Genomic DNA, 14,586 nt, shown 5'->3' on the forward strand with positions numbered 1-14,586 from the left:
ACTGGACCTTTCATCAGGGCCGCCTCAGTGTGACTCATTTGCAAATCTCTGCTGGACTCGTGGGGACACCAGAGGGAGGAATCCTGGGACCGTCTCGGAAGGCAAATGGGCTGCTGGGCAGATCATCTGGGGCCAGCCGGCTGCCACGAGAAAGCAGGGCCCCCACCCAGGGGAGTCGGACCCGCCCAGCCCCTCGGGGAACAAGAGCACACACTCACTGCACCCCGAGTTCCACAGAAAAGGTTTTATTTCTTGGAAGTCTGAGGAAGCAAAATACAGAACCCGGAGCTGCCAGGGCCACGGAAGGAGGCATTTCGGGGTCGTTTCAGTCTGTTTTTCATTTTTTAAGCTGATGACTGCTGGGGATTCTAAGGGAAAGATGCTTCCGTCCTTTGGGCCCGATGCCTGGCAGTGGCCCAGCAGCCGCTTCCCCGGGAGGTCCAGGCCCTCCTTCTACCCCACTGGGCTCCGTCACTGCCGCCGCGAGGGAGGCCTTCATTTGAGCCAGATCCACTTGTCACCCACGTCGGCATTATAGCCCGGCTTATATTTCTGCCCCCTCATCTGCAAAGGAAAAACAAGCGTCAGTGCTAAGAGCCAGTTAGCCAAAGGACAGAACCGCCGTGTGGCCCAGCTTCCGGCGCCACGCCGCGACCTCCATGGCAGAGAGGCAGGAAGCTGCTTTCCGCGGAGGCACACGGCACCCCCTAAAGCCCACGCAGGCCCCGGGGAATGACGGGGGTACGAAGGCTGTCAATCCGGCCCAGTCATTCGACGTTTTAGGCGGAGCTCCAGAAATCCTGCCAACAGGATCCGTCCCTGAGAAGTCAGCATGAGAGAAGAGTCCCACCGACATTCCCTTCTGTGACCCCCAGAAACAGTGAATGGCCATCCAGGACGGAGCGGAGGCCCCAAGTGGCCAAGAAAGCGTTCCTGGATCCCAGAGAACCCGGGAGAGCCGGGGGGCTCGGCTGCGGCGCTTACACCTTCCCTTCGCTCCAAAAGAAGGCTCGTTGGGGGGCCGCAGGGGGTTCTCTGGAAGGTGCCAATCCCCCAATAAGAGAGAAGCCCAGGCAGCCCTGCAGTGCGCGGGGGGAGAGCGCAAGCCTGCCAGCTCCTGAGGAGTTGGGCTGCCCCCCTTCACTCAGGCTAGGGAGGGCCCTCGTTTGGTTTGGGGGAGCACGACGGGCCTTCCCTTTCAGTGGCGCGTGTACCGGGTCTCCGGCTGGACTTGAGCCGCTCCTCCGGGGACGGGGAGGTCTGCCGGGCGGCGGGCCGGGCCCCACGAGGCGCACCAATACCCGAGACGAGCCCGTGGCTCCATCTCCGTTTTGTTCCGTCTCTTGTCTCCAGAAGGAAGCAGCAGTTAGGAAGTGCCGCGAGGGAATGCCCAGAACTGGCCCTTCCCAGCCGCGGCGAGGGGAGGCCCCTCAGGCTGAGGCTTCTGCAGACACCCCCTAGCCCGGGGCCCGCAGAGGGGGGACGTTGGGGCCTTCTGGTCTGGCGAGCACAAAGCGCTTCTTGACCTCACAGAATTCCGATTACAACTTCCATCTCCCGGCCCTCCGCGGCTGCTGACGGAAGCGAGAAACTCATCCATAATTCAGGACGTTTCATGTTCCCTTTCCCGATCTAAAAGGCATAAATGATCTCGAGTGAAGAGCAATTTAGCGGCACCTGCGTGTGGCATGTCGAAGAGAAACCATTTCAGACGGAAGAATGGAGGCTCCCCCCACACCGCAGACGGCAAGGCGCCCCCTCGAGGCTTCCTCTGCACTTCCCGAGCCCCCCCCAAAGTGCCTCCTCTGGACCCCGCCACGGCAGCCCGGCAGCATCACGAGCGCCTCTCTGGCCGGCTGTGGGGAGCCCCCCACGCGCTGACCGTGCCCAGGCCGCTGTCCTCGGGCTGACGTGCCCTTCCTGCGGATCTGCAGCGCCGGCGAGCAGGAGGAATCCCCGGAAGCCCGACGCCGTCTCCAGAGGAAAGGCTGCCCGCCTTCCACGCCCGGGAGGTCCCCGAGAGTCGCCCAAGGAAGCCTTTTCGAGGTGGGTGACCCACCTCGGGGGCGCCGCTGGCAGTTTCTGGCTCTCGGCTACTCCGAGGCGAGCCCAGGTGGTCCGAGGCCGCGCGGAGGAGAGGATCCGGTCCTGCATTCCCGGGCATCGCGTCCATCCTCCGCTTCCTCTCTGGACAAGCCCTGCAGGGGGCGGAAGCTGGGCTCACGAAGGGGAGGAACTAGGGCAGAGCTCACAGCCAAAGGGTCAAAGGGCCGATGGGGGAGGAGGGGGAGGGAGAGCTCCGAAGGGGCCGGAGACCCCCAACAGTCTGCGCACGGCCCGCCCTGAGCTCCCCCCCAGCCTCGCGGCCACACGGCGGACTGGAGTTCCTGCTGCCACATCACGTCACGTCACGTCACGTCACATCACGTCACGTCACGGGCTCGTGCTGGACAGGCACGACTCCGTCTTGTGAGCACGAGCTCGCGGCCCCCGACAGGACACGGCCGGGGTGCGGCTGCCTGACCCCCTTGGTGTCGTCAAGAGACACCCTCACGAGGGCCTGAAGGCGACGGTCAGCGGGCGCTTCTGCCTCCCCGGCTGCTCCGCTTTGCTAGTTCAGGGCCGTCTGGGGCCGTTTCTCGTTTTTGGAGCCGCCTGACATTCGAAGGATCCGGCCTTTGGTTAAATCACAATTTAAATCGGATCACTGAGGCCCACTGACTGCTTGTCTCCCACGGGTGGCTTTTCCTCCGGGCTAGGCCACGCCGGGCCACCGACGGAGGTGAGCCAAAGGACCCCAAGTGTGCTCCGAGCCGGCCGGGCCCTGCCGCCCCCCATGAGCCTGACTAAAGGCTTTTCCTTAAAGGTATCGTTTACGACTTCACAAAACCCCGGCGGCCAAGCGTGTCTCCTAGCTTTGACAGAGAAGGGGGGCAGGAGGGCGCCTCAGAGGACGGGGAGAAGCCGCGAGGAGCGCCCCACAGCGCAGCCTTCCATTCCCAGCGGCAGGAGAGCGCCCCGGGGGGCTCTGGGGGCGGGGAAGGCAGGGAGAAGCGGGCCGTGGCCAGGCCTCACCCCATGGCTGCACATTCAGGCAGGCGCGGCTGGCGCGTCCCGTGTCTGCTACGTGAGGGCGGAGGAGCCTCCCTCTCCGAGGAATCTCCTGGGTAAAAGGAACCAAATGGGGCAAGAACGAGGGCAGCTTTTTCTGCCCTCGAATGGAGCTGAAAAGCAGTCAGGCTGGGCCACGGGGCTCCGTGACTCGTCAGCATCTTTTTAATGTTTCCCCGTCCCTTCCCTCTTAGAATCCCTACTGCGTGCTGGTTCCAGGCCAGGAAGCGTCCGAGGTACTTTGAACCCGGGCCCGGCTCCCTACCCAGCCAGCTGCCCGCCCCACTACAACAACAGCCACCTTGACTATTTCTTTGAGCGGGGCGAGATGACTCCTCCCGAGTCCAGGTCCGGCACTCTCTCCACATACAGTAGGCGCCTAATGAGTGCTTGTTCCCTTCCCTGTCCTGTCGGCTCTGGCGGCACGCGGTGTTTATTGGAAGGCCGCGCAGCTCGGGGAGCGGCTGTCTGTCTGAATGCAGCCTTCAAGAGCAAGAAACACCAAGAAAACACTCCCAATTCCCTGGACTTTTCTTTGCCAGATGGAGCAGAGTCCTTTTTGGTTTTAGCTTTTAATTCAAAGGAATGGTTTTGGGGGCAGTTGGGTAGCTCAGTGGATGGAGAGTCAGGCCTAGAGACGGGAGGTCCTGGGTTCCAATCCGGCCTCAGGCACTTCCCAGCTGTGTGACCCTGGGCAAGTCACTTGACCCCCATGGCCCACCCTGACCGCTCTTCCACCAATGAGAGCCAATGCACAGTCCTGACTCCAAGACAGAAGGCGAGGGTTATTTAAACAAAACAAAAGAGTCACAGCACCCACCACCCTATCAGTCAGCAGCCATTACCACTGTGGCAATGAGACGATGAGGACTTCCGGAGCTGCCAATGATGGCCAGTATTTTCAGCAATAAAGTATTTCTAAATTGAGGTGGGCAACTGTTTTGTAGACGGGCCACTACTGCACGCTTCATAGACCACAGCATAGTGCAAATATAAATGTTCTTTAAACCCTTCCCTTCTGCCTTAGAATCAATACTCTATATTGGCTCCAAGGCAGAAGAGAAGAGTAGTAAGGGCTAGGCAAGAGGGGTGAGTGACCTGCCCAGGGTCACACGGCTAGGACGTGTCTAAGGCCACATCTGAATCCAGGACCTCCCGTCTCTGGGCCTGGCTCTCCATCCATCGAGCCACCCAGCTGCCCCCTTGGAAATATAATTTTTAAATTTCCTGGGAAACCAAATAATCCTCGTGCCTCACTTCATTGTCACCGTGGCACGGAGCCGAATCAGAATGCCTCTGGGCTAATTTGAGCAGAGAGAGCTCCTGGCCCGAGGCAGGCTGGCCCCAGGGTAAGCCCTGAGAAGAGGCAAAGATGAGGGAACCCAGAGTGGAGGCAACAGAAGGAAGGCTACTTCGGGCGCATGTGACTGGGAAGAGGCCGAATGGGTCTGGAAAGGTGGGCTGGAGGCTCACAGGGCCTCACTGGGGCAGCAAGAAGGCCTCAGGCAGCATCCCTGGGCCCTGAGCCGCTCCCCTATTATATGTCTATAAATACCTAAATTTTCCTTCTTACACCTCACTAGGCTCTGGGGCAGGGAAGGGGGCACAGCTTGCCCGGCTCCCTTCTCGTCTCTTCTCCCAGGCTCGCCTCAGCAGCTACAGAGGTTGTTCTCATGGAGGTTCGGCGGCCATCCATCTCCGGTTGGCAATGCCTGGTTTCGGCAATGGCCCGTTTCTGGATAGCCAGGAAGGGCAGGATTCCAGGGTCTTGGGATTAGGCACCTTCCTCACGTGCAGACAGACACGTGGGGAACTGAACGGCTCCATGAACAAGAGAGCAGCCGCCGGCCCCAAGTCTATGAAAAGCGCTGGGGATGCGAAGAAGGGGGGAGCTGGAGTGCCCCCACGCGCCCGATCCAACCCACCCAAGAGAAGGGCCCCATTAGGTCAGCTGGCAGGAAGGCCTGAGGGGCTGCAAGGCATACCGGCGGCGAGGGCACGTCCCAGGGGTGCCCCCACTTACTGGGGATTCTCCACGCCTGGGGAGCCTGCAGTGGGGACTGTTTACACTTGGGGCAGTCATGCCGCTTACTCGCTTCTCTCCCAACCTGTATTGCCTCTAATGGCCTCCCTAACTTCACGTGGCTCAAGGAAGCAGGAGGAGGTTTGAACGGGCACTTGGGGGAACGAGAGATCTCTCCCATCTTTAAGTTTCTGCTTAAATGCTCCCAGAATGCCCCTGGTCTCGCAAGCTTCCCTAAACTTCTTTTCCCGCCTGTTTCTCAAGGCTTTGTGAAACATGACACTCAGGCTAGCATCAGATACTGCAAACAAAGGCAGGCTCGAAAGCACTGCGATCCTGCTCCCCTCGTCAAGGAGATCGAACCTTCGCTAGCTGGAGGCTTCTAGTTTTGAGTGGGGAAACGCCTTATTTAGTGACATCTCAAGACATTCTAGTTGTCTGACCAGACAAGTTAGTTCATCCCTCGGGGCCCCAGGCAACTCTCTAGGCCAGTGATGGGCAAACTTTTTGAAGAGGGGCCAAAGGAAAGGAAATGCTCCTCTGTCAGTCTGTTTCTGAGGCAGCTCTTTCCAAGTTTCATTGCACAATTCCTCCTCGTTGTATTTGTCCGATTAGAAAGAATGTCCCATGGGTAGAACTGCTGCCTCCCCTCGGAAAATGTGAGCTCCTTGAGAGAAGCTGCTGTTTACCTCATCGCAGTGCCCAGCACAGAGCAGGCAGCTACCCTGAGCCTTTCTGGGCAATCCACTTCCCCCAAATTTCGGACACTAAAAAAGCCAACCTTCTCCTAGCCTTAAAATTGGATTCCCTTGAGGAGATTTTAAAATAATTTGGCATAAAACCAAGTCAACCTGAGAGCCCTTTTCCCGCATCAACATTAAACGGCTAAAATCATTTTCTCACCGCACAGACACGTCAGACCTCGCTCTGAATTTAGCCTTTCTTTGATGTCCTACTCAGTGACAGAAATGACAGCGGGTTGAAAACACTCCGATGGGCAGGTACAACCTGGTCCGCTGGTCCCACCCTGACATGTGTTCAAAAGGCGGCCAAGAGCATCTCGTTTTCCCCAGTCATTCCAAGGCATTCAGGCCATCTCAATGCAGCCGGTTCCTTAGACGGCTGGGTGCAAAAGCTACAGGCCGGAGGGTCAGGAAAGCCCAAGTGAATGAGAAAAGAAACAGAGAAATAGCCCGGCTCGCTAGCCTTGGCTTTTCATCCCAAATGTTTGCTTCTTAGCCAGGTTTAGCCATTTAGGATGTGCTTTGTCTAAGGCAAAGAGAAAAGGCTTAAGATGTGAAGATTTAATAGCCCATTTCTGTTCCTGAGCCTTCCTCGGAGCCCGCAGAGGGAGGAACAATAAGCCCAACTTCAGCTCTTTCCCATCCGGGTCTCTTCGAACTTAGAAAACGTGAACATCATCTCACTTACTTCACCCACCACTAAAAGGAACAGAATCTTGAAAAGGAAAATCTGTATTTTAATGGACATTAAAAGCGAGTTACCCCCTTATTCCTTCTTCGGGGCGGTCAAACAAAGAACCTCTGGGGCTTGTTTTTCACCCAGCCTGAGAGCACTCTTGCTACTTGCATCATTTTTTTCCTGATTCTCGGGAAGTGATTTTCTTGTTGATTCCAAGTCTGACTGTCTCTATTAAGATGCTTTTTGTAAAGCCAAGAACAGACAGTACTATGTATTAAAGCTGTCAAACAGCTCCATTAAAAAAATGGGAAGGGAGACCTTGATACTGGAAATGAAAACAACTTGAGATAGTAAAGAAATAAAAATAGCAGGGGAGAGCAAACAGAAGATGCTGTTACCATAGCAACCGTCTTGGACACAATCAGCCACATGAAGGGAGCACTACATCTTAATCGCATTTTGCCTCCTTGTATCTGGAGAAGACAGACTCTCTAAAGTGGAAACCAATTTACAGTTTAATTATCTGCCTTCCAGGAAGGCCGGCACGACCATAAAAGTGACCACAGCCGTCTTGTGAAAAGGGACTTTCAAAGGGCACTAACTTGACACACACGCCGAGCTTTGACATGAAAGCTCGCGGCTGAGCCCGGGTTACGGGAGACGGGCCAAGTGGACAGACTGGGCAGCTGGATGGGGAAAGGTCCTCCTGCTCGGCCTCCGGGCATTGAGTCCCGGCGAAGCGTTCACCCCAGTGATTGCCTCACAGTGTCTTCGGGCTGAATCCACCCCTTGGCCGCCGAGCAGGCATCCGAAAGCCCATAGGATGACTCCCGACAGACTGAGAAGATGGAACGAGAACACGAACACGGCACAGAGTCAAGAACGTCCTCGGTTCAAAGGAAACTGAAGAGCTTGTCTAAGCGTCGGCTCCAAGCGCAGGCTGTGTCGAAAGCACAGAAGTGGGGAAAAGGGAACACGTCAGGGCTCGAGCTCAGGCTCGCACGGGCTTCCGGTGTCCGTCCTTCCCATGAGGGAGCGTTCTAGGCACCGAGAGTGCAGGGACAAAACTGAGGAGTCCCCGCTCTCAGGAATCGGGGAGAAACGCCGCTTGTGCCCGGGGTCAGGGGAAGGGGTCACTGTTACCAATGGCTTCGAGGTGTAAGAGGGGCCTCCAGCTGAGCCCAGAAGGCAGGCAGGGGCTCCAGAGTCGGAGATGAGACAAGAAAAGGGGTTTGGGACAAGAGGAACAAGCAAGAAGGCTGCCTGGGACGAGCTGTGCGGGCACGAAGCTTGGAAGGGCAGGCTAGCCAGGTCATGAAGGCCTGTGGCCCCCCCCCTTCTCTCTCTGTTCCAGAAGGTCTTCAGGGTTAAGTGTTTGCCTGGTCGGGTGGGCTCCAGGAACATTCTCTCATTGGGCTTTTAGGACTCAAGCACCTGGCATAGCGTCTTGCACACAGCAGGCACTCTGTAAATGCTTGCTGCACTGGATCCATGGTGCCCAGTAATCAGCCAGGCTAATTCCATCTCTATGCAGACGACTCATAGGGCTACATCTCTGGCCTCAGGCCCTCCCAGTCCTACTTCCATCTCCTACTGCCCGGCGGACATCTGGGAGATGTCCTGGAGAGGGGTCTCCACCCTTGTGGTCAGTCTCCCGGGTCTGGCCTCCTCCCTTTCCCTTAGGCCGCAGCTCTACCCAACTCCCTGCTCACACAAGTACCAAGTGAGTTCAAACACCCCTTCATGACCGCTGGCCTAGATCATGGCGGCAGCCTCCAACGGATCTCGGTCTCAAGTGGTCTCACCATTCCAGGCCCTTTTCCTTAAGGAAAGATCTAACCTCGCTGCTCCCTTCCTCAACCAAGTCCAGGCCCTTCATGGTACCTCTCACATAACACACAAGCTCTTCTGTTTAGCCTTTCAAGTCCTTCCCAACCTGGTTCCACCCGACACTGCTCATTCCAGCCAAGCTGGCCACCACACTCCATCTCCCATCTCTTCCCCTTTGTAGTTGATGTTCAAGGCCTACCTGAATTTATTCTGTATGCACCAGCCCCATTTCCTTCCTTGTCTTTTGTCTCCCCAGGCCACGGCCCAGAGGAGAGATGAGCAAACGCTCTTGGCTGATTCTATTACAGATACAGCTGACCGAGGTTTTAGATCACGCTAATCTTTCTCTCGTACAAAGTGGAAACCCACAGGCTACAGAAGAGAACCATTCAAAGGGATTCTGAGTGTGTTCAGGGCCCAGACATCAAATGATAGACTTCCATGGTTTTAGACAACTTGAAAGGAAGCCTCAGAGATTCCCTGAACACTGGTGCTTGCCCACGGCCCTGCGCTGTTCAACATTTTTAATAAAATCCGCACTCGGCAGGCTGATCAACCCCAAATGAGGCAAGTACGGCTGGCAAGAGTTTAGGCGAGCCTGGGCCACCTGAGGAGGGAGACGGCGTCCTGGTCATTCCACCTTTGTTCCGGATGTCACGTTGAGGAAGGATCAATCAGGCCCTCAGTTTGGTGTTCCCATTCCTGCGCCATCAGCCGTAGCTCAACTTTTCTAGATCCAACCAAGCCAAAAAGTGCTTCTGCTGCTCCTGGGGGCTTTATGCCTATCATCTCCCAGAAGGCCTCATTTCCTTCAAAGCAGGGCAGGGCAGGAACGTTTCTTTGCCCCCAAGGTCAGAGTGTGGCCCCCACCACAGACTTGGGTGAATGCCTTCTGATTTACAGTGACAGTAGTAAGCTAAAGAGCCTTGAAAGGAAGGCAGTGAGGATGGAGGCTCTCCTGTTCCTACCACAGCAGGACTGAAGGACAGACTAAGAGATTCTTTAGGCTCAGTCACAGGGAAGAAGCAATAAGGAAGCCAAAGCCTGACTGGCCCCATCTTAGCTCTTCATCAACACATCAAAAGGCTGGATGACCACAGATCATGTGGGAAGGGTCTAGAGGGACTGTGGCTAAGCACTGAGAGTCAGATGACGCAGCCTCCCAAGGGCCCTCCGAGCCTGAGACTCCCGAGCCTCCATGTTTAAGAAGAAGATCAGAATCGGGTCTTTACTTCTGTGTTCTGAGTATTCCTCCCAGCCATACGGGGGAGGCAGTACAAGGGGGATGACCCCAAGGCTCACTCCACTAGTGAATGTCAGACTGGACTGAACTCAGGTTCCCTGGGTCCAGGCTGGTGTTCTTTCATGTTGCCTTGTGGGAAAAGTCAAGAGAAGAAAATGGGTTTGAAGGTGAAGATGAGTTGGTTTTGGAGCATGTAAAGTTCAAGGTACAGACAGGACACCAGGTGGAAATATTCAGCAGTTAAAAGGCAGCACAGGAAGATCACAAAGACACAGGAGGCATTGCCTAGATAGCATTGCCAATAAATAAACAAACAAACAAACAAACAAACAAGTAAGTAAGTAAGCAAGTAAATAAATAAATAAATAAAAGAGATAAATAAATAAAATAAATAAATAAATAAATAAAAGAGAGGCTCCTGGGCAGAACCTTAGAGGTTCCAGCACTTAGCAGAGGGCCTAGCACAGAGGAAGTGCTTGAAGAAGGCTTGTTATACTGGAAAAACCTACCCAAAGTGATGCTGAGTGAAATAAGCAGAACTGGAAGAAAGCTGTACACGGTAACAGCAATACTGGGCGATGATTATCTGTGAAAGACTCGGCTACTCTCAGCAACGCACCGATATGGGACGACTGAAAGACTTGGGATGGGGAATGCAATCCACCTCCAAGGAAAGAACCGCTGGAGTCGGGATGCACATCAAAGCTGATGGTTTTTCACTTTGGCTTATTCGTGTTTTAATTTTGTGGTTTTGGTTTGAAGAGTATTCTCTTGCAACAATGACCAACATGGAAATATGTTTTGCATGATAATATGTGTTTAACTCCGATCAAACTGCTCACCGGCTCTGGGGGGGGTAGGAATGGAGGGAGGGAAACAATTTGGATCTTATAACTTTTGAAAATATATATGGAAAATCATTATTACATGTAGTTGTGAAAATAAAGTATCTTTTAAAAAATGTAAATTCTTAGAAGAAAAGCAATTAATGCCAAGAAGTTATTATAAAATCAATAACTTAGGTATAGATTTAATTTTTAAATTTAATAAGTATTTGATTTAAATATTTTTTTAAAGCTTGTTATATTAGTTGATTCCTCAGATACAATTTGTTTAGCTGGCCCCAAAGCAAACAAATATTATTTATCATTTAACAACCTCAGCTGCCTCCAGAGAGGGAATTAAGAAAACTTATTCCTTATTTCCTCTCAGTTAGATCAGCTGAGAAGCAAAGCTCCTTGGATCAAACAGCCTGAGGTAGCCAAAACTCCATTCCTACTGTCTCTGTTCACAACTGGTCTGGCCCCAGAGCTCTCAGGGCTCCATACAGGGTCTCATCTCCCTTGCTCCTATCCTCTCTTAAGGGAGTGAGGATAATAGCAGCTTTCTTGGCTGCCAGAACCTATGGCTGACTCACCCTCAACTTCTAAAACAGACAACGACAGAAATTTCAGCTTGGACCTTTTCTTCTCACAACTTGCTCTTTACTCCCATTTTTTACTTCGTGTACTTACGGAGGTGAACGTCCTGTCCCTGGAATCCTCTGGGTCCACAACTTCCTAATACTGGCCTTGCAGCTAATGACAAATGTTTCTCATCTTTTGCTCTTTGCCAAGACTCCATTCCTTGCCTTAGGGGATAGGAAGGCTTTTTTATCACTGGGCTTAAGTTCCCCAGAACTCTCAGAACTTCTATTTAGAACTAGAAGAACTACATAGTGTTATATTCCATAATGTGGGAAGAGATAGATGCCACCTTGACTGACAGGGATGGCAGTTGAGAGACTCAGAATGTTCCCAGGTGCTGTGAGTGCTGTGAGCCAGGGGCCAACGTTGGTTGGCCTCACCCTATAAATACCCCTCACAGCCACTTTGAGGGAGGTCTCTGGACTGAGAAGTCTCTGAGCTCTGAAGTCTCTGGACTCAGAGACTAAGAACTGGAGATCACAGATCTCTGCCAACCTCTGTGATTCAATCTGGGCAGTGGGTGGCTGGAAGGGTGGTTTAAGGGTTGCCGGGTAGTTTAAGAAGAAGAGGGTAGGAATAAACTTGAATCTATTTCCTGATAGACTGTGAGAGCTAATGAATCACCAACACTGGTGATAAAAGAGCTGAGAGAATAAAGACCATGAATACATCTGCAGCAGTAGCCTCCCTATTCTCTGGCTTGTCTGTTGCCAGGTCTGGCCAGAGGTAGAGGAGAGGTGAAATATCCAGCTTCCACCTGATCAATAGCCTCCAGTCCTGATTGTTATTTAGTCTATAGATAATAGATCAATAGGTTTCCAATCCCCAATCCTTGACCTTGTTATCCTTTCCCTACTTATAGATAAAGAGTGTTCAACAACAAGTACCTTCCTGAGTGCTCTTTATATCACGGCCCTGGGAAAGGGAGTCAAACACAGTCAGATCCTAAACATCATCCAAGGCAAATCAATAGCCCAATACTAATTTATCCAACCCCAGGTTGGACCTGAAAGGTTACCCATCTATCTAACCTCTCAAGGATCCTTACTTGGGCAGCTGTTAGAGGAAGGAAATAACCTGCAGCAGCAGTCAGGGTAATAGGAGTAGGTGTTCCTCCAACCAACTGCAGCTGAGGAGATCATAGATATATACATATCATCACTATCACCATATCTCTATATCTCCCTTGTACCCCATATTCCTATAACGACAGGAAATAGAGCCTTGGGTAGTACTCAGAAAGAAGAAAAAAAGGGGAAAAACCCATACACATGTATGTATCTATTATATATGGGTATATATATTACATATGTTTGTGCTATATGTATATGTACACATTTGTATGTGTTTATGCACATACATAGCTTAATTAGGTATTAAACCTGTACTGGTTTTCTGTCTCTCAAGGTGTGTGTGTGTGTGTGTGTGTGTGTGTGTGTGTGTGTGTGTGTGTGTGTGTGTGTATTTTCTCTCCAGGGTTTAGGTATTAAAACTGTAATAGCTTTATATCTCTATCTATAGCCAAAGCTGTATAGCTGTCTCTAGAGTGAAAAAGAGACAGAGACAAAGCAGAAAAAGAAAACTCTAGACCTATGACTCATGAAATAGAGCTTCAAAAGTTTTAAATTCGATATTACCAAACAGGATAAACAACATATCAGGAAGATGGCACACTCTGACAAGGTAGGCAGAGCTGCTTTAACCTAAGGAAGACTATAAATATGAACCATGCCGATTACACAAATAACATGATTATATCAATAAATGCTAAAAAAACTTCCAATAAAATCCAATACTTATACGCTATTACTAGAAAGAATAGGAATAAACTAGAGCTTTCCTTTCTAAATAACACCCAACTCAAATGAGAAAAAATAAAACATTTTAAATAATGGAGAAAAGTTAGAGGCAATTCTAATAAGGCCAGGGAAAAGCAAGGATGCCAATATTACCATAATTATTTACCACTACGATAGTGATAAAAAGTAATCTATAGCAATAAGACAAGAAAGAGAAATTGAGGGAATAAGCATGGTCAGAGAAGAAACAAATGAATGCTTTTTGCAAACATTGGGATGATAAGGTTGCAAAATATATCCACACCAAAAAAAAACCAAAAAACACTAAAATAGCTGCATATTATCAATAAAACATAGCAAGAAGAGACAGAAAGACAAATTCTGTTTTTAAAAAATTCAGACTATAAAATATTTGTGAATTTATCTACTAAGACACAACCAGGAGCTATATAAATCCAATTATAAAACGCTATTTGGAGAAATTAAGAACTAAATAAAAACTAGAGAATTATCATTTGCTCATAGGTAGATTGAGTTATGATAAAATTTACTACACTGCCTAAAATTTATTTTTTCAGGTCACTACCAAAGGATTTTTTTTTAAATAAAGGTAGAAAAAAATGAAATTCACATGGAATTTCTTTTTAAAAGTCAAGAATCACCAGAGAAATAATAAAGAAGTAGAAAAGAAAGGCATCCAGTAGTAAAAGATCTCAAACTGTCAGTCAATCCAACGATCAATTCTAATTAAAAAGATAATCAGTCTACCAGTCGAAGAGTCTGGGCACCCATCATCCAGAGGCCAAAGAAAGCATCAGCACACTGTGCCCCAGCTACTAGGGGAAACACTCACTCGCTCTCTGCCAAAAACTGCTGGGAAAGCTATCTGGCAGAAATAAGATATAGACAAACATCTCCCACTGCACACCAAGAAAAACTCTAAATGGATATAATGATTCAGACAGAAAAGGTGAAATCAGAAGGAAACTGGAAGAGTAATGGGTAGGGGAAGAATTCATTACCAAAAAAGGAATAGAGAAGATCACAGAAGACAAAATAGCCAATTTTGATTAAGTAAAATTAAAATGTTTGTACACGAATAAAACTAATGAAATTAAAATCAGAAAACAGTTAAGTGGGGAAAAAATCTTTGCAGCAATTTTCTGATAAAAGTTATCATAATCAAGATAAGTAAGGAATTAACTCAAATAGATTAGACTAAAAATCCTTCTCCAATAGATAAATGGTCAAAAGATAGAACAGGAAGTTCTCACAGGAAGAAATTGTAAGGATGGGGGCTGGGACAAAAAGAGCCAGAAGAAGGCTGTTGGTGACAGATGGTGACAATTGAGACCAGAAGGAATTCTGGGAATTCTCCGGAGAGGAGGAGGAAGAAGGAACTTCCGGTGGAAGACTGAGAGAGGGAGGAGAACACCTTAACTCGAATCCAGTCCTGAGGGATTCCTGAGGATCTTTCTTTGGACACTGATACCCCGATTCCCTGGTCAAAGGCATCCCATCGTTTCTCACCCAGCAAGACTTCAACCAACGAGTTAGCTAAGTTTTGGGACTCCATTTTGGGAGCGATCTCTTAGGCTCCTTCTCCAATTACCCAACGTTGCTGAGAGATCCTTCCCGGTCTAACTTGCAATTATAGAAAAGGATAGAAATAGAAACAGAAGGAGAAGGGAC

The 14,586-nt window shown here is 50.5% G+C and overlaps 1 protein-coding gene across 1 annotated transcript in view; it reads right to left on the reverse strand.

Moving 5' to 3' along the window:
* Nucleotides 1–229: 229 nt before the first annotated feature.
* The window catches only part of NDUFA10 (NADH:ubiquinone oxidoreductase subunit A10), a 46,319-nt gene continuing 31,962 nt past the window's right edge, over nt 230–14,586 (reverse strand). Inside the window, exon 10 of the mRNA XM_044673387.1 lies at nt 230–564. Within this exon, the coding sequence (XP_044529322.1) occupies nt 496–564 (69 nt within the window). The 3' untranslated portion in view covers nt 230–495. The remainder of the gene's footprint in view (nt 565–14,586) is intronic.

The sequence above is a fragment of the Gracilinanus agilis genome, chromosome 4, assembly GCF_016433145.1.
Source record: "Gracilinanus agilis isolate LMUSP501 chromosome 4, AgileGrace, whole genome shotgun sequence".
In the NCBI taxonomy this organism is placed as follows: Eukaryota; Metazoa; Chordata; class Mammalia; order Didelphimorphia; family Didelphidae; genus Gracilinanus; species Gracilinanus agilis.